The sequence below is a fragment of the Acanthopagrus latus genome, chromosome 3, assembly GCF_904848185.1.
Source record: "Acanthopagrus latus isolate v.2019 chromosome 3, fAcaLat1.1, whole genome shotgun sequence".
Classification (NCBI taxonomy): domain Eukaryota; kingdom Metazoa; phylum Chordata; class Actinopteri; order Spariformes; family Sparidae; genus Acanthopagrus; species Acanthopagrus latus.
Window position 1 is genome coordinate 5115563 of NC_051041.1, and position 19991 is coordinate 5135553.

The 19991-nt window shown below is 40.7% G+C and overlaps 2 protein-coding genes across 5 annotated transcripts; both read left to right on the forward strand.

Annotated features, from left to right (window-relative positions):
* Positions 1 to 1538: 1538 nt before the first annotated feature.
* On the forward strand, positions 1539 to 15387 carry eloa (elongin A). Of its 4 annotated transcripts, XM_037092917.1 has the most exons (13): positions 3798 to 3950; positions 4039 to 4108; positions 5646 to 5702; positions 6091 to 6203; positions 6761 to 7371; positions 8715 to 9061; positions 10143 to 10254; positions 10416 to 10568; positions 10913 to 11010; positions 11816 to 11996; positions 12109 to 12238; positions 12471 to 12625; positions 12739 to 15387. In XM_037092917.1, exons 2-13 carry the CDS (start codon positions 4043 to 4045, stop codon positions 12798 to 12800), a joined length of 2085 nt encoding a protein of 694 aa, XP_036948812.1. In that variant the 5' UTR covers positions 3798 to 3950; positions 4039 to 4042; the 3' UTR covers positions 12801 to 15387. The 4 variants fall into 4 exon arrangements, with proteins under 4 accessions (XP_036948810.1, XP_036948813.1, XP_036948812.1 ...); XM_037092915.1 differs by lacking the exons at positions 3798 to 3950; positions 4039 to 4108 and adding an exon at positions 1539 to 2027; XM_037092918.1 differs by lacking the exons at positions 3798 to 3950; positions 4039 to 4108 and adding an exon at positions 3743 to 3767.
* A 396-nt stretch (positions 15388 to 15783) lies between these two features.
* On the forward strand, positions 15784 to 19176 carry pithd1 (PITH (C-terminal proteasome-interacting domain of thioredoxin-like) domain containing 1). The gene is made up of 6 exons (XM_037092921.1): positions 15784 to 16127; positions 16646 to 16689; positions 16960 to 17037; positions 17313 to 17417; positions 18044 to 18152; positions 18320 to 19176. Exons 1-6 carry the CDS (start codon positions 15930 to 15932, stop codon positions 18419 to 18421), a joined length of 636 nt encoding a protein of 211 aa, XP_036948816.1. The 5' UTR covers positions 15784 to 15929; the 3' UTR covers positions 18422 to 19176.
* Positions 19177 to 19991: the final 815 nt, after the last annotated feature.

Genomic DNA, 19991 nt, shown 5'->3' on the forward strand with positions numbered 1-19991 from the left:
ACGTATGAGTCGACTCCCCCCTCCATCTAAAACACAACCACGCCTCCTTCATCCTAAAGCATACTCTTCTCTCCACCTCCAACCTCCACCTCCTTTTTCCAAATACAGCCACCTCTCTCGTCGCCCTCCTCTCCAAAAATATCCCTGAAGACCTGAAGAGAGGCGCCTCACCCCCTCCTCCCCCGATGGCCTTCATGAATTCAACCAGTATTCAGATCCTTTCAGAAGTTAGTATTTGAAGTATAGTGTGTTCTCATTGTGCAGTAAAATGTTCCCTTTCAGATATTTTGGATTAATATTACTGATGAAGTTGTTCAAGGTTGAGATCATTTTAACTACTGTTGGATTTGTATGGAGGATTGAAACTGCTAAAGTCAACAATAGATAAATAAATAAATAAACAACTCAATAAATGATACAAGTTATAAAAAATGAAATGCACCAAAAATTATATCAAAAAGCCAGAAATTATTCAGAAAATGTGACATAAATATATTTTTGTTTATTTACCTCTGTATTATTAATTTTGTACAAATTACCATCATTTTGAATTTCATATTTTAGTTTTTAATTTATTCATTTTGTAATTCATTTATTTACTTTCTATTTCTGTATTGTTTACATAATAATTGAATTGAATCAGATTGAATAAATAGAAAAGTAAATAAATACAGAAGCAAATTAAATCAGAAATATCAACTGGCATCAGTTTTTATAAATTAATTTATTGGCATAAAAATAATTTATTAGACATTTATTTATTAATTTTGGATAACAGTATATTTTTTTTCATGAGTCAAGTGAAACTGTTTTCAGCTTTGTGACAAGACTCTCCAGCTAATCCAAGACTATTTTTAACTGTTAATTTGGTTTAAATAATCAAAGTGGAGGCTGAATTTAAAGACGGGTGCAGTGTAAAGCCAGGGAGCCAGAGTGACGGAGGGGAGGCCTCCTCATACTTTACACCTCTGACCCACATTCATCTGGATGAAACTAGGAATGTGTGCAGTTTTGACCAAAATAAACCCATCAGTACAGTGAAAACTCATGTAATACTGACTACGGAGCACATTGCAGCTGGAGTGGTCCCATCACAAGATCGTCTCAAGTATTTATCATCGTTGCTTTTATCTTTATTGCATAGTATTTTATTACATTTATATGAATCATTGTTTAACCAAGTGCCTCATAAATAAAGGTTATTATGGTCGCAACTTTTGGGTCACCATTGGGATTTGTTACTGTTTTTGTTGTTTATTTCAACATTTTTAAGATAAACCAACCAATAACAGACTAATCATAAAACACAACATGTTTATTTATGTTTATTTATAAAGAAAGTATATTAATGTTTTCACTTGGATTCTGTGTGTTCTGTTGATCCACAAAGAAATCAAATTAAAAATGATAATAAACAAAACTCAGGTGTATTTTGATTCTCGGGGATGAACATTATTCTCTGCAGAGGATTAATATTATACATATTTATTAACACATTCACATCAACCAGAAAGAATTTAATACACATTTAATCTACATCACTGTGAACTTATCATGAAGCGTCCAGACACGCTGTATTTCTCTTCATGACAGCAGGAGATAAAGTTTCACAGTAAATGACACTAAATGCCAAATCAGCGTTTTTCGCTGACGTCAGACTGACAGGTGTACCCGGCGAGCGCCGTCAGCTGTGCTGTGACGTAGTTCCGTCTGTCATGACTCTCCGCTTAATGTCCAAACTCCTTTTTCTGCATTACCCTGAATTAATTAATCGTTAATGTGCTTTTTTACTTTGTTTAAAACTTCAGTAATAATTCTGTTATTTTCTAACTTCTCTAGCGCGCCTCTGGCTCGCCGTAGCGCTCTCTAAACCGGCGGAACTTCTCCGTTTTCCCCGTTTTCTCCGTTCGGTCAGGATGATGTAGCTTCCGGGCGACAGGGTACCAGCAGTAAACATGGCGGAGGAACTGCTGGAAACAGTGGATAGACTTCAGGCTCGGCTCCGGGAGAATCCGGAGCCTCGAAAGGTAACGACTGAGCAGGTCGACACGGACAGATTCGGTGTTTAGCACCGATCAGCTTGTGAAATGCGACGGTTTGTCTTCGGCGGCCGAATCGAATCCGAAGTGACGGCGCTGCTCGCGAAAGTCGCAACCGTTTTTTAAATGCTGCGTTTGAGGCCCGCTGTCGGGCTCGGGCTTCTAAAAGGAAAAATTTTCACGTAAAATATTTTTTTAAACATAGCTTTTATTTAGAAAAAATATGTTTCAAGAAAAAGATGCAATTAAAAGTGTACTTAATACGTAAAAGTGCATAAGAAGCAGCATGGAAATATACTACTCAGAATGAGATGGAGATATTGGGATTTATTTCCATTGTTTGTTCTGTGACATATCTGAATGTTTATTTTGTTTTTTTGTGAATATTGCTGGTCCCAAAAAGTATTTTAACACATCTGATTTGACTTTTATTGCACAATCATGTACATGCATATATATATATATATATATATATATATATATATATATATATATATATATATATATATATATATATATATATATATATATATATCCCAATAACCCTAGCTTATTTTGAAAAGTGTAAAGTAGCAATTTTATTCTAACTACTGATGTATTTATGTGTACATCTCTTTCATTTTGCAGTTGGTAAACATGTGGTGTATCTTGATTTTTCTTTGCATACTGTTGAGTAGCTTGTGAACTTCTAACTTTGGAACAAGAATATCGTATGCAAACTCATCATAATACAGAATTGTATCAATATTTAGTGCCTTAAAATTTAATATAGGAACAGTACTTGACTAAATCTATTTCTCTAAATCTAATACGGTATTACTTATAAATCAAGTGGTTTAATGATCGAGAACAAAATCAACCTGTGTCAAAGTAAACAAACAACACAGGATCAATGGAAAAGACAGCCGACAAACAACCTATTATTAATACTTGGGCTGAAGTCAGTGATTTTTATCATTGACTGAATCCAATCATTATTCACAGAGGTGCAACTTAAGTGTTGAAGTAATTGTTAATGTTTCTCACACATTTCTTGAAGATGAGAATCTAAACGTGTATTTTATGTATGAATCTTTAAATGATCAGTCTGTCAGATAGCGTTTATTAATCATCCATTTTTATGTTCCCAGGATAAAATAAGATGAGACATTATTAATCACTTTGCAGAGATTCACGTTACAACAGTGACTGAGTTATAGATTAAAAAATAAAAAATAAAATGTAAAAACCAAGGAACACAAAGATAGAATAATATTAAGATAAAATGAAACATAATAAGAAGAAGACAATATATACTATACGCTATATAAACTTAGTGCCCTTTTACTTACAGATGCGATTGAAGAGGACAGTTGTACATGATAATAATCACACTGGTAGCTGTAATAAACACTTGATTTGTAGCAATGTACATAAGAAAAGTATTTAAATGCAGTGCAACCTTTTAAAATTCATTAATCTTAAGGTTTTGTGAGGTTCCATGTCAAGACAATACTCTGTTGGAACATGTAGGCTGTGAATATGATTCACAGGCGCCCATCTTTCGCGGTTTCAGCATTTCCGACAGCACCTGAACGCATCGTGTGCTACGTCACGATAATTAAGGGTCTTTTAACTTGTTATAACGTACTTCTTTAACCCGGGCTTTTAGCTAATATCAACACCTGTCAGCTTGGTATAACGGCTGCTCACAGGTGCTCAACCTGTTGTTAAAATATCAACAATAAGGCAAAACGTAACTGAGCTCGGAGCGAAACTCGGTGGCCACAGTAGCCGTTAGCCGTTTAGCTAACCAGCGTAACGTTAAGTCAGTGCGGAAAGTAACGTGAGTCACAGCGACTCCAGGCCGCTAATGTTACACTGATTTATCTCTCTTAGGCTCCTATCACATGTCTCCATCACCGCAGTCAGGTCTGCTCTGAAAATACTAGACATTTAAAAAGCGGATACGTGATAATTTCACTAAAATCCGATCGGACCCTTTGTTTGATTTCTTTAGCGAAATGCAGCCGAGCGTCTCAAAACAAAGCAGGCGTGATGTGTGTGAGAGACGTCTGCTGTACAAGGAGGTGTGTTCGTGTTGTCAGAAGTCATAATATTAGTGGAAATAAATAGTTAAATCACAGCTCAGTGGGATTTATACAACCCTGTCCCGTTAGGCCACGACATCAGTCAGTCTCCATGACGCAGGGCTGCTAAAAGCTGCTGTTTCCACTGATTAAAAGAGAAAACACTGTTAATTATATATGACTTGGGTTAATGTGAGCAAAGATAGTCCACATGTGAGAGAATTTGGACACTATATTATAATAATAATATATTCAATAATAATACAAATGATGATGATAATAGTAATAGTGAAAATTATTTGTATAGCACCTTTAAAACACTGTTTACAACGTGCTTTGACAGACAGGCAAAAGCAGGAAACTCATCAAGATGTTACAGAACAAACAGTTGATTCAGACACAAAGATGCCACGTCCAAGGAGATAAAACAAAAAGGCAGGACAGAACACGTGAGACCACAAATAGTCAAAATGAATCAAAGCCGTAAAACTGGCAAAATCACCGGGGAGAAAAGGAGAAACGGGGAAAAAATAATAAAGGTGTAAAAACTAGAGGATGATAAGAAGACGACACTCGAAATTAGTCATGGGTATTGGGGGCATCACTGGGTTTCCCTTGATTGCTTATTCTGTGACATGTCTGATTTTTTATTTTGTGTTCTGTGAATATTTTTTCGGCCCTTGGTGACACAATTCATATTGCAGCTACGTGCACACATGTCCCCTGTCGTCTGTCATGCAAACAGTGATGTTAATTTGTCTTGTTCGGAGTAATTAACTAACAGCCGTCGTGAGGATTTGTTTAAAGGAATAACAGACAGTGTTTCATGATGCAGCTGCAGGCCTCCATGTCTCGTCTTCATTATCGTAATAGTTAAATTTCACATCACGATCATCCCGATAATCATCAAAATATTCTTCAGACTTTAAATTAGAAATTGCCCTTAAACATACTGAAATCAGTTAAACCTTAAACGTTGGTAACTTCCTCTCCCTGACGTTTTGTAGTTTGGCGTCAGTATTATTTACACTCATCGGATTTAACCTGTTTTTGTGGGAATACATTATGTGAACTGTTAGACAAATAAAGTTTGAATCGAGCAGCGAACTACACATATGATGTTTGTCAATTTTAAAGCTAATTTTTAGTCATTTCAGTTGCAGTTTGTCGTAATTAAAGTAAAATATCATCTAGGTTTATGTTAAACGCTCAGTGAGCTACATTGTCTTCAGTTCTGTGAGCTGCTGATATTCAATAGAAGCTTCTTAGTTTTAAGTTTCGGGTTTTGGTGAGTATTCAACGACTCGACGTCACAAACACGACTGTTGAATTTGTCTTTATATTGTTGATTTGGAAAATTCTCTTTTAAACTGAGTCAAGTCAAGCAGAATCAACAGTCCCAAGTTTTTCTGAAATAAGATCCTATGGTAGAATTTTTTTATCGTGAGCTGAAATCAGTCTTTTTATTTAAGTTCCACAGAGCCCCTTAAAACCATAATCGTCCTCTGAATGATCTTATTTGTCTCTTGTCTTTCAGCTACTGAAGACGTTCAAAAGACTGGGGGAACTTCCCATGACTGTGGACATACTGGTGGTAAGTGTTGCTTCATCCTTAACATCCACTTGATTTGATAAAAAAAAAGGAGAAAATTTGATGCTGCAGTTGCGAGATTGCTCAAGCAGTGAAGTGTGGAGTAAATGCGTGTGACCGTACTTCAGAGCTTTGCTCGGCACCAGACTGCTTACCTGTCAGGTGAGATTTATGCCTATTATCAGCACAGCCTCAACATGTTTCTGACCAATCAGATCACTCGGCTGCTACAGCTTGATGACACTGCAGCTCACACTTCTCATGTGATATCTACCTGCAGCGAGATTTCAAACGTTTCTTTTGCTTTGCCCCGTTTTGTTGAATTACATGTGTAAACCTGTGCTCGGTGGACAGAACGATTCATCTGTGTCTTTATTTTGTTCTCTTGTAGGAAACTGGAGTGGGGAAGACTGTGAATTCTTTCAGGAAACACGACGTAGCCGGAGAGGTGGCAAAGGGCCTCGTCGCAAAATGGAAGAAACTGGTTCCTCAGTCTGCAGACAGGTGTGTTCTGCTGAACTGTGCACTCACATGCAGACGGCAGTGAGAAGAGGAGCGACCTTCTGCTGGAGCTCTCACTGTACTTCATGTTTCTGTTCCTGAGCGGACACGCTTAAAGGAACAGTTCACCCAAAAAAGCAAATCGAGTCGCTGTGTACTGACCATCATGCCCCGAGGGGAAAGTTGGGTGAAGTTTTTTAGTCCACAAAACAGCAAGGTTGTATTCTCCTAAACAAATGAAGTAGTCGAGGAAAATCTGACCTGAGTCCTTTGCAAAGAAATCCACAGTCCAGCATCGTTTAATAACTTAAACAAATCATCCACAGACTTGTATCGGAAACCGAGAGAGACGGGGAAGGTCTCATTTTTCATGTCACATTACAGTCAGCTCACATAGGGCCAATAAAAAAGATTAATATAGATAGAGCCCCTTTAATCAATTATACTTTCACCATTTATTAATAACAGTTTTTATAATGTGTTCTCTTGATTTCTCTCATCAAACTTGTGGTAAAGTACTGTACTGTAGATGAGTCAAACGGTGTTTCTTTCCACCACAGACCTCCCAACAGTCACGTCAAAGAAGCTCCACGGTCACACTCTCGAGGCCTGGAGGTAGTCGGTGGAGGAGGAGGAGGAGGCCACAGACGTGCCCGCGAGCCCTCTCCTGACGAAGAGCCCTCCTACATGGAGGAGGAGGAGGAAGTGGAGGACGAGGAGAGAGGCTATCACACGAACTACTCGCCCTCACCTCCTCAACACGAGCAGTACAGCCCTCCGCGGCGAGGAGGCTACCAGTCAGACGAGTACGAGAGCCCCGAACCCGAACCTGAGCCAGAGCCTGAACCTGAACCTGAACCTAGTCCCCCGCCCCCTCGCAAAGAGGTCCGCCACATCAAACCAAACAAAGAACCCAACAAAAACCATCATCATGGTTCCCACGGCGACAGAAACAGGGACAGAGATGAGGAAAGGCGGCAACGGCATGCACAGATGAGCAGTGACCGAGGAGGAGGAGGAGGAGGAGGAGGAGGAGGAGGTGGTGAGGGGAAGAAACACAGTGCAGACAGAGAGAGAGCGCAGAGTCCAGTACAGAAGTCTGCAAAGCACAGCAGGAAGTCTGGCACACATGACAGTAAAAGGGAGGAGAAGAAGAAAGGAGGAGATGACGGTGAGTGTTTCCGCTGTTTTAGCTGCATACAAAGTACAGTTGGTCTGTTTTCCTGTTTATTTACATTACTTGTTTGCAACCAAAGCCTGTGATGGTTTAGTTAAACTGTGAACACTTAACAGAAACAATTGCATTTCATCAACTTCTGATCGGCACGTTAGCCGATATAATCAGAATGGGGTTATTCGACGATTATCTGTGCAGCTCTGTGCACCAGATAAGATGTTCCTGTTTTATCAGAGCACAAAATGTGGTTGCAACAGAGAGCAACATCCTGTTCCGGTTAACTGAGATGTTGCAGATAGTAACTCTGCTGATGGAAACAATTGGTTTACAAGCAAAATGAAAACGTGTTTCATTCATCTTTTCATGCTTTCTCGTTTTTTTAACCTTACCTTCAGTTTTTTATATTTGTTCTTGTGCATGTAAAAGTCTGCACCAACAGAAGCTCCTCTCTCCCACCGCTCCTGAACGCACCATCAGTAGTCTCACCTTGAACTCTATGACTTTGTGACATCAGACTACATCACACAGTCGCATGATTTATGCCTAGTGGCTAATTTGGCATATAAGAATTGATTTAGCACAGCTGCTCTGTTGTTGTTGATGTTGTTGTTAGTGGTGCTGGCTCAGGTGTGTGTGAGCCAACCAATCAGAGGGGGAATACAGAGCCGCAGCAGTGGACAGTATGAGAAGACTGAGTCGAGCCTCAAGTCATTTTTGTGTCAAGTCCAGTTGCGAGTCATCAGAATGGTGATTTGAGTCGACTTGACTTCCACATCTCTGCTCTGCAGTAACACCTCATATATAGCACTGTTTAATGATTAACTTAAGGAAGCATGGTTGTGCCTCCTTCTGCACACACTCAGTCTTCTCCACAGTAGAAAGTAGCATAACATACTAATAGATGAATGATATACTCTAGTTACTTTACATTTACATTCCATCACTGCAAACATGTGTTTGTTGAAGTTAAGATGAAACAGTCATTAAAGAAGGGTCATTACGATTTAGCATTTTAAGAATTTTAATCAAAGTGTCAAACATTTGCTGCTTTCACTTTGTTAAATGAGAGGATTTTCTGCTTTTCTTTGACACGTTTGACAGTAAACTGAATGTCATTGGGTTCTGAATCTCCTTGAGCTTTTGATTTTATCAACCAGACAATGAATAAATGTCAGGAAAATAACTGTCAAAGCAATCGTGAGCTGCCGCCTTTTCCTAAAGCTACCAGCAGGCTCAGGGTTATTTGAAAGGTTTCACCAGCTTGTAGGTGTCAAATGTAAAATTCCCACGATTTTCGCTGAATCGTTTAACTTTTCTTTCTGCCTCTGTGTTTCCAGGGCGACTGCGGGCGCCGAAGGACTCTCCATCCAAGGAGGAGGAGGAAGACTACGAGACTCCCACCATGTCCTTTGAGTCTTTTCTCACATATGACGCCCCGACGCCTGTGAAGAAGAAGAAGAAGCAGCCATCGTCATCGTCGTCGTCATCCCTGTCACACAGTCGACCGTCTCACTCTTCATCCTCCGCGTCGTCCACCTATCGTGCACGCACCCCTCCGCCTGCGCCCTCCTCTTCCTCCTCCTCCTCCAAAGCGAGCAAAGCTAACGGCACTCAGAGCACCAAGAGGTCTCATTCAGCTGCAGCAACACCAGAGAAACCAGAGAAACCAGAGAAACGCAAGAGGGTAAGAACAGCAGCTGGGTGAGATGACCTGTGAAAAGATAACATCATGACTTTTCCACTTTTATTGGTATTTATCAAAGACAGTTCAAAATGAAGATTAATAATCTGCCCTTCATTATGAGCATGATCCCCAGAATCTGCAGCTCTTGTTGGCTTTAAAACATTTTACAGTGAGTTTCAGCTGATAGTTTGCAGCATTTCAGTTCTGGTTCACTCTCACTGCTCTCATACTGTCACTTACAGCCACAGCAGGCAGCGGTTTTCTATGCACGACCTGCTCAGGACCAAACAGCAGACAGACACAGTTAGCGACTAACTAGTGGAGCATTTATCTCACTTTACGGGGCAGAACCAAAGAGGCTGTCCATCCTGGGTGTTGTTGGGATGTTTGCTGAATCTGTAACTAGGCCTTAATAATTAAGAATTTGTTGTAGAAAGCATTTCACAAAGTTTATAAAGTCACGCCTGATGCAACACGTCTCTAAATTGAACATTTTTTAAGGGACTCTGGGGACCCTCTCCACGGACGACCAAGAAATATCATTTATTAGTTACCGATAACATCACCCTAGACATGTTTACCATCAATTTGGTGTTGTTCAAACAACTGTTGGGAAGTGTGACCTCAGTATATCTCAGGGGCTGTCTGATGATTTTTGGAATGACTTTATTGAGCGTGGAGCTCATCAATATTTCTCTCCAGGAACCAGCGCTGTGCTTTTTATTAAGTAGAATTCTTTCTGTTTCCTAGCAACTGTAGCTTGTTTCACCGTCAAGATAATTCACAGGAGAGCAGTAACCTGCAGATTTCAAAGGGTGGGAAATTGAGAGCGATTTGAGAATTATGAAAGCTCTTTGTTGTTTTTCTAACACAAAAATGAAATGTCACTGGAACACCTTGAAACGGTAGCTGCGGAAAGAATATCTCCCAAAATGTCAAACCTGTCCTTTAATTTAACAGCTTCTCTCTGCCCACAAACATCTTACTTGCCTTCATTGATCATCTATTGCATATAAGCCTCTTATTTTGAAAGGCTGCTTGAAGGTGGTGCTTGTTGATGTTGACGTGATGCTGTTCGCAGGTGGTCGAGGCCATTCCGACTCTTCCTGAAATCCCTCTGCCAGCGATCCAACCCAACTACAGACCTCTGCCCTCCATCGACGTCACACCGCTGTCCCCTCAGAGACGGAAAGGTGAATCACCTTCTTATTTATGGAACTTCATAGTTGCTCCTTTAAAACACGATGACACCCAGCATGTAACTGTAACTTTAAAGCTGTAAACCTCTGAGGCCTTGAGGCTTCTTGTTGTGAGGCTTGACATCTTCCTTCCTCACTCCCTTCTTCACTTTCAGTTCCTATCTGTAATGATGAGGAGGATGCCGGCTTCACGGGGAAGCGATTCAACTCTAAGATGGTGGTCTACTCCGGATCCAAGACCTCTTACCTGCCCAAGATGATGACTTTGTACGAGCAGTGCATCCGCGTGCTGCAGAACAACATCGACTGTGAGTGGAGCTGCTGAGGCTACAACAATACACACAGAGTTCCCACTAGATGGCAGTAGAGCACCTGTAGAAACTATAAACTAAGCCCCAAACGTCTGAACTCTTAGTTTTTATTCTTCGCTAAATGTTAATCGAATTCATTTCATGTGGAGTGGTGAAACAGAGGGCAAGGCTCACCACAAAGGTTAAAAGATAACAAAGTCTGCACTATTACCTGATTAATACTCGATCACCATTATGTACTCCTCTGTGGTCGCTCCCCACTCCACCCAGCTATTATCTCAAGTTGGATAAATCGAACAAACACCACCGCACAGGTCTGACTTCTCTTTGCTTTCTTCCAGCCATCGCCGAGGTGGGTGGAGTGCCGTTTGAGATCCTGGAACCAGTGCTGGAGCGATGTACACCAGAGCAGCTGTATCGCATCGAGCAGAGCAACCAGGTAACACACACACACACACACACACACACACACACACACACACACACACACACACACACACACGTCTGATCTGTGGTTCACCAAAGTGTCACCATAGTTCACAAAGACTTCTTCATTATGAGGGGTTTAAGAATGTTTTTTCTATCTCAGCGTTTCATTCATATCTGTAAAAAGAAGTTATGAAGTTAATTTTCAAAATAAGATGTAAACTTAAAAAGGGGAAGATGTAAGAATTGGTCAGCTATTGAAGTCATACACACAACAGACAGGGGGCAGCATGTCACCAGAGTAACAGCTGACTGCTGCTAACTGTAGCTGCCCGTAGCCAGGTAGAGTTGTTAGCTGTCCATCACTGTGTGTGTTTACACTGTTAGGGGCTAGATTTTAAGATTTAACTGACTCCTTTTAAAGCTCCTCATGGTCTTGCTCCCTGCTATATCTCTCACTTAAATTACATACACGTCAGTGCGTACTTTGAGACTGTCAGCCAGAGGTCTTAAAGTTAATGCTATCAGAGTCTTTCCTGATTGTACCTAGGTTTTTTTTTTTAAATCAGTTTTTCTTCTATCTTTTAATCTGTTTTATGACCCATCTGTTTCATTTTGCAGCCTTTGTGAAGCACATTTTAACATGGCTTTAAGTGCTCTAATATTATTATTATTATTATCTTGATCTTTAGTACATTTGTGCATCGTAAAGTTCACCACACACACACTTCTTTGAGGAAAAAACTAGCGATGAGACGTGAGAAGGGAGTGAGTGTGGAGCCCGGGGAGACTGATGGCCCTCCTTGTTTCTTCTTCAGTGGTTTACGGAGGAATCTGACGAGCTGTGGATGCGTCACTGTCAGCGAGACTTTAAGCGAGAGTCTCCTCAGGAGTACGAGTCATGGAGGGAGATGTATCTCAGGCTGCACGACGAGCGCGAGGAGCGACTGAGGCTGCTCACCCAGAACATTTCCTCCGCTCACGCCAACAAGCCAAAAGGTAGCAGAAACCCTTCGTAGATTAACTGAATTTTGTTTTATATTAATCACAAACCATTACGTCTCTCGAGTGTTGGTCTTGTTTAGTCAAAGTGCTGTGTTTGTTCTGGCAGGACGACAGGTTAAAATGGCGTTTGTGAATTCTGTCGCCAAACCGCCGCGTGACGTGCGCCGCCGCCAGGAGAAATTTGGGACCACGAGCGCATCATCTGCAGCCTCCACCGCGGCTGCAGCTCCCATCAAGTCAGTACTCTGCTGCCTCAACACTGAATACAGACAACAGTATCATCTTTGTCTTAAAGATACAGTTGTTAGAAAACATGTGTATAACTATGATAATGTAAAATAACATTAATGTAAGTCGACCATCATTTCTTTCTTGTACTTTGTGGTTTAGTTCAGGACTTTCTGGCATTTCTCTTTGTTATCAATTCAACGCAATCACCAACCTTTCATCTCTTCCTGTCTCTTTCAGAATAAGGCCAGCCACAGACTATTCTGGTGAATCAAGCCGCTCCTCTTCCTCCCACTATAACCCTCCTTCTAGCTCGTCTCGCCCCTCAGCACCAGGAGGACCTGGAGGAGGAGCTGGAGGAGGACATGCCGCCCGGGACAAGCCACAGGTCAAAAGTAAGTGTGTGTTAACAGTCCTGAGCTATACGTTCAGGATCTCTTAAAGGAGCAAGAGTTGTGTTTCGTTTAAATCTCACAAACAATTTGTTCTCGTCTCCTTCCTCTCGCAGAAATCGCCCCCATGATGGCCAAAACTATCAAAGCTTTCAAGAACAGATTCTCCCGCCGATAGTGTGAAAGAGACTTGATGTATTTTATGAATTCCAACTGTGTTTTTAATTTAAGTCAAGAAAAATTCTTACTGGAGGACCCCTTCATCCCTACACACACACACAAACACACACACACCAACCATCATTACCCACCAGACATATCAAATGATCTTTTCAGTATTGGTGGAAAAATGTTGTGTTTTTTTTTGTTGTTTTTTTAATTTAATGGTGGCATTTGTTTTTGGCGCCTTTTAAATTAAGTATTTAAATCATGAATGACGCTCAGTGGGTGTGACCTGTGTGACGAAAAATCCTGTCACCAACTTTTTACAAGATGCAAAGGACACCCAAACACACACACACACACACACACACACAGTCTGTTACTTTTTCTTGTTTTGTAGCGGATGTTTTCAAAAGGAATTGCTTGAACTTTTGGGAAATGCGCTAATTTGCTTTCTTGCTGAGAGCTAGATAAGAACATAGATACCATTCTCACGTCTTTACACTAAACTACTCAGCGCCCCTTTAAAACATGCTGTTTGGCACAGACTATCTGGCGATGTGAGGCGTCTACAGATCCAGTCTGAATCTGTTTAACAAGCCAGAGAGGCTGACGGTGCCACCAAGCAGCAAGCTGTTGCATGACACTAATCTCCATTTTGTTTACATCTGCTTCCCCATGAGATCACATGAGAGGGATCACATGTTCAAACTGTATTAACACTGAGCATGTCCCTTGTCGAAATTGCTCCAATTTAGACTCTGCTCTACTGTGGGTCCTCAGCAACAAACCTGCCAAGTGTGAACTAGATCGTAAGAACGGTTCTAGAGATATGCAATAGACAGACGGATAGAGATTCCCCGTTGTATAGCCAGATGAAGCTAAAGGCAGTTAGCTTTGTTTATTATACCGTTGAGATGAAAATGAGGGGGAAACAGCTAGCGTGGCTCTGTCCCAAATAAAACATTTACCCCTACCAGCACTTCTAAAGCTCACAAAATATCAGCCTTTTTTTTTTTGCTTAAAAGGCGTTAAAAGTTCATATTGATCACTTTTTTATGTAGACAAATCATTTCAAAATATATAATACATACAAGCTTGTAAGAGGGTGCAGAATAGAAATCTCTCTCCTCTTTTAAAACATGACTGATTGTGAATTGATCATTTTAAAATGTCTGTCGGATCCAAAGTGATTGTTTTGTTTATCTCTGTGTCAGAAGTCTAGCATTGGTTTCCAGCTTCTAACAGGTTTTTGAGCCAGTAGTATAACGCTGTTGGTATCATTTGGTGTCTGTGTTTCGTTAGGGACTTGCAGTCTTGGTAGTTGCCAGTTTGTGCAATAAAACCCAACATGGTTACATGATGTGGCCGGCATGCTGTACCACAAACTGACAGTGATGAAACACAGATACCACAAGATGCCATCTCCTGTTTGCTATTTGCTCACAAACCTTGTTGGTGCTGGAACCAACCAGAATGCTTACACAGAGATAAACAAAACAATCCTTTTGGACCTGCCAAAATATTTTTAATTATTCATTTATGCAATCATAATGATGTTTTAAGGAACAGAGATTTTATTCAATTTATGTAGATTTAGTATTTGTTTGAAATGACTTGTCTGCATAAAAATATCAGTTTGACCTTCAGGTGTTGTGCTGAGAACTATTTCCTGGTTGGGACCGGTTGCCCAGCAACCTGTGAAGACACCAGGAGGTTACTAGTTTACGACTGAAGATTAGGTTTAATAGTTTCCCCCCTAACCTCCTGGGAAATGCAGTACTGTTATTTTTATTAATCAGATGAGACACGTCCTGTTAATGGGTGAGCTAGCAGGCTATCCCTTTTCTTGTTTCTAGTCTTGATGCTAAGCTAAGCTAACCAGCTGCTGGATGAAGCATCATGGTTATGGTCCAGACGTGAGAGTGGTATCGATCCTCTCGTTTCACTCTCAGCAAGAAAGCAAAAATGGCCCGTTTCCCAGTATATATCGGTTTTTGCCTCCATGGGACACAAAAACAGAATCATTCTTTTGGTTTAAAGAATAGTTGTTTGTTACTTTCCTTCTTGATCAGATGATGAAACATAATGACACTACTTGAGGAAAAACCCTGCCACGCTTTTGTTTTATCTTTTAATGGCATGCATGGCGCAAGTCAGCCGACTCCACCAGAGACATCGACTGGCTGGTTAAAGACTCAGCTTTTAAAATCCAACAAACAAACATGATATCAGTGAGCCACACACACACACACACACACACACACACATACACATTGTAGACTTATTTGAACCCTCCTGTGGCTTGAGTCATGTTTTCCTGCTGTTGAATGTGTGTGTGTCCCTGTTTATATCTGCTTCCCTGTGACAAATGGCTTGAGCGAGGGCTGAGAAGACTGAGGGAATAACAGTCTGGAAGGAAGTTGATAGGACATCCGCACAGCTTCAGTCGACAACAATGATGAGATGTATTTATTTTCAACGCTGGGACCTGGTACCCCACAACATGGGCCTGAAAGGAAGTAGATTTCAAATTGTAATTTTATTAGATTTTAATAAATGTTATATGGTCATTTTTATTAAAATTGACTTTTTTCCCTTAAGTCTTTTTGTGCAGTTTTTTTTTTGTTTTTTTTTATCAAGCATTAAAAACATGTCACCTGGAAAAAAAGTTTCTTCATTTTCTTTTTTAATGACTGAATACATTCAACACTTACTTAAATAAAATTATTACATTTTGGATGCAAATATATTTATTTGAATGTTTTTGGTTCCTTTCAGATTGAGATTATAAATACAAAATATAATTTTGTTGATAAATTATGATGTAAAATTAGGGAATGTAACTAAGTACAAGTATTGTACTTAAATACTGTTAGTGAGTGAGTGATTTTATTATTTTTTTTTAACCAAAGTAATATTTGAACAACCTTAACTGACGTAAAACTGTTTCAACCGCCAGCCTGTTTTATTTTGAAATCCTCGAACCGGAAGTATTTTTCTAGCATATATTCGCTTCCGGCCGCGAAGTGAAACTTACTGACAGCGTCTCACTTTAGCCAAAACACTCCGGACGAGCAGCTGCTGTGAGCCGCGGCTCTCTGTCCGAGCTACATTTAACATAAAGGCCGCGTTGAGCTGCACGATGTCCGGCCACGGTCACGGTCACGGACACGGACACGGCTGCGGGTGTGCGGGGGAGCATGAGCCCGCGGAGAGGGGCCTGGAGTACGGACTGTATCGGAAGATCGACCTGGAGAAGCTGCAGTGCCTGAACGAGAGCAGGGACGGCGATGGAAAGCTGGTGTTCAAACCGTGGGACCGGCGGGCCGAGCGGGACACGGTAACGGCCTGCCTGTGTCCCCCCGTGTGAACGACAGAGTCACACGGGTGTTCCCTGTCTGTGTGGCCCGGGTGAGGGTGCAGGTCTGCGGGGCTGCTGTCGCTGCTGAGCCTCGCTGCTGGAGTGCGCACGCAGTCATTCAATACAACTTTATTAATACCGCCGACAGATTACATCAGTCATGACAACAGCAGCCTGACCTCAATTTAGGGAAAACAAGAATAACAATTCTACAGCATGGAAGTTTTGTTTTATTTGCAATTGTAAAAAGTATTAGCAGCAAAATATACTTAATACATCAGAAGAATAGGTAGTCATTCTGCAGAAAAGACTATATATTAATATTAATAGTAATGATAATGTGTAACTCTTTGTTTTCATGACTTACTGAAGAACAGCTTGTTTATTTACTCAAGGAAAAAATATTAAAAATATAAAAATAAGTGGGAATATCTTATCCAATACCAGAGTTGATAGTTCTGTTTTATTGTTGTGACTCATCATCTTTTTTGCCTTAGTATGTCGAGAGTGACGCAGATGAAGAGCTGCTGTTCAACATCCCGTAAGTCCTAAAATCATCATCATAACTGTCACCATCATGATGAGTCTGAGCTTTAATCTTTTCTCCTGTGTGAACAAATGTTTTCCCTCTTTGGATTCTAGTTCTACTCTCTTTTTTTTGTTTTTCCCATATATCACTTTTATTCTCTTGTGAGAGTTTCTGACTTCTTCTTCTTCTTCTTGTCTGTCACCGTGTCCTGGTTTTTTCGGTCTCTTCGTGATTTTACCTTGTTGTTGTCAGAGATCACAGCGAATGTGTCGTCTCTTTCAGTTTTACCGGCAGCGTGAAGCTGAAAGGCGTCATCATTTCTGGAGAAGATGACGAGTCTCATCCGGCCGAGATACGATTGTGAGTGTCTGTCACTGCTTCTTTGATTATATATTTGTGTTGTTTAAATTATATGTAACCTTTATTTTCCAAGGAACATTGCCATTTAGATTCAGAATAGAATCCTCTACAAGAAAGGAGCAAAAAAAAAAAAAGGCCCACGGCTCGCTACTTAACATGCTGACTTCAGCAGACATGTCTTCAACACTACACAAACAGAATCATAAGATAGAAATATTCTGATGATCTTTCCATCCTTCTCATATCGTACCCATCTGTTCTTTTTTTCATTCTAGGTACAAGAACATCCCTCAGATGTCCTTCGACGACACCGGCAGAGAACCTGAACAAGCTTTCAGACTCAACAAAGACCCCCTCGCTGAGCTGGAATACCCAACAAAGTGAGAGCATGAAAAAAAATGACACCAGCATCTTCCCATTAGATTCCCATCCATCGCTTTCTGTCTGTCTCTGTATAAGGTGACATTGAGTTTGAGGTATTTCGATAAGCTGACTGAGACCACAAAGACAAACTGAATCATAAACACCTTTGTAGGCACAAAGTGAGGCTTTAAAATTCACCCATGACTTATACTCTGGGCAGTTTGAAGGCTGAAGAGCAGGACAAAAGGTAAAGATAGAGATAAAGTAACGTAGCGTGTTGATACAGACTTTTTGGGCTGATACTGATATTAAGGAGTGAAATACTGAGCTTGTATATAAGATGGATAACGTGCAAATCCTGGACACTACATGACACGATGGAGTGAAATCCAATCTCTGTCATCTGAGCAAAGAAGCGTTCAAAACGCAAGTGCATCCAACTCTGTCATGCTTGTTCTCACTTCATATGGATGTGTTAGCATTTCCATTACCTTTCTCACACACACGCACGCACACACACACACACACACACACGTTATGCTGCTTTTACAGACACAGACAGTTTAGTTCTGCTTCGAGTACACATGCATTTCCAACATGTTGTCTCACACTGAAGTGTCTCCTCCTGTGTCTTGATTTCCAGGATCGCTCGTTTTTCCAACGTTCAGCACCTCTCCATCCACATCTCCAAGAACTTTGGATCAGAGAGCACCAGGGTCTACTACATCGGCCTGAGGGGAGAATACTCAGAGGTACAGCGTTTTGAAAAGAAACTATTGAACCTGTTTGAGTTTATTCCACTTCTTCTGAGAATATAAAATACCTAACGAGATATGTTATGATCTACTCACTCCCATGCTGATGCAAAGTCGGGTTAAATCTCGTAGTCCACCTGTCTTTCTCTCTTTGTGCTCCTCAGGCTCACAGACACGAAGTGACGATCTGTAACTACGAGGCATCAGCAAACCCTGCGGATCACAAAGTGGAGAGCATCATCCCGCAGACCAACTTCATCTCCTGAGAGCTTCAGAGAGTCGGGAAGAAGAGGAGAGCGAAGGTGGAGGAGAAGGAGAGGTTTCTGTGATGTCTGCTTGACAGGTGTCAAAAAGTCAAAGATGAGTCCAACGCTGCGAACTGGCAGGTTGATTGACCTCGACCGGAGGCTGAGCACGAAAATCTGAAGAGCGGGGAGCTTCAGAGGTGTCTGGAAGATGTTGTTCTGTTTTCTATCGCAATTAAGGGTGAAGGCTTGATGTGGGCAAAAAGCTTAATAATAACCGCATGAAACATTCGACACTCAGATATATTCTGTTGTTATCAGTTTAACCTGTATACTCTGATTCTTGTCTAATGATATCCACAGCTTCAATAAAGTGACAGCTGCTCTTCAAAACGATGCTGAAGGCTGGAAATAAACCAAAAGATGGTCCTGTTTGAGTAATCAAAAGAGACGTTTTATGCTCTTGCATTTTTTTTTCCTTTACTTCAGTTTGTAATGTAGATTCATGTAGTCCGCACCAACAGAAGCTCATCTGCCACAGCTAGTTTGGCACGTACAAATTGATTTATCACAGCTGCTCTGTTGTTAGTGGTGATGGGTCAGGCGTGTGTGAGCTGACCAATCAGAGCAATCAACCAGACGGGAGCTTAAGCAGCATTTCAGACAGGTAATACAGTGCTGGACAGAGAGAGAAAACTGATGTGTTGTTGGAGTAATAAAGCATGTAAACCTGTTCTCGTAGCTACCTTAAATAAAGTCATTAATCTGAAAATGAACATACGTCTCGTTTAAAGACTTTGTTTGCCATGCTTACACCCTGGATTTAAAAAGTACAATCCTGATGCCAAAAATGTTGGGATGCTGTTCAAAACAGAATGTAGTCATTTGTGAATCCTCTTTTAGATATTCTCTATTGAAAACAGTGCTAAGAATAATTGAAATGTTTTAGCTTTATCAACTTCATCGATTTTTTTGGAAATACATGCTTCATGATATTAATGATACTACTACATGGGCTCAAGGACACTTCTTAAAACTGCTGGTGGTCATCAGATTTTATTAATATTTTACAGCGTCCCAACTTTTTGGGGGATTTGGGTTGTAATACAATTATTCTTAGGTATAAAAAACCTCTGTAGAAAATATACTCTACATAAATAGATAGAAAATACACCAATATGCCTTTTAAATTCCTTTAAGTTAATATGTCACTTGAAAACTACATTATTTGCCCTTTGTAAGCCATCACATTGTTGACTTACTAGTGTTGGATATTTTCTGCCACCTAGTGGTTTGTGTAGTGACTGGTGTCTTGTTTGAGCAGTTTTCTCCAGTGCAAATTAAATTAGAATCAATTTGTCTTTCCTCAGTTTGTCTCTGAGATGAATTCTCATCAGCTGCATGGTGCGATGGCAGTAAATTCAATAAAACAGCTGCTGGAAAATGGAGAGGAATTGATGGGAGGCCAGTGTGAAGGTATTGAGACTGAGGTTTGGACCAGGTCCAAGGCTTCCTGCAGTAGAGGTCTATCCTCCTCTTTTATTCACATCAGCAGCAGCAGCAGCATCTGGCATTAACAGGCTCAGCTGCT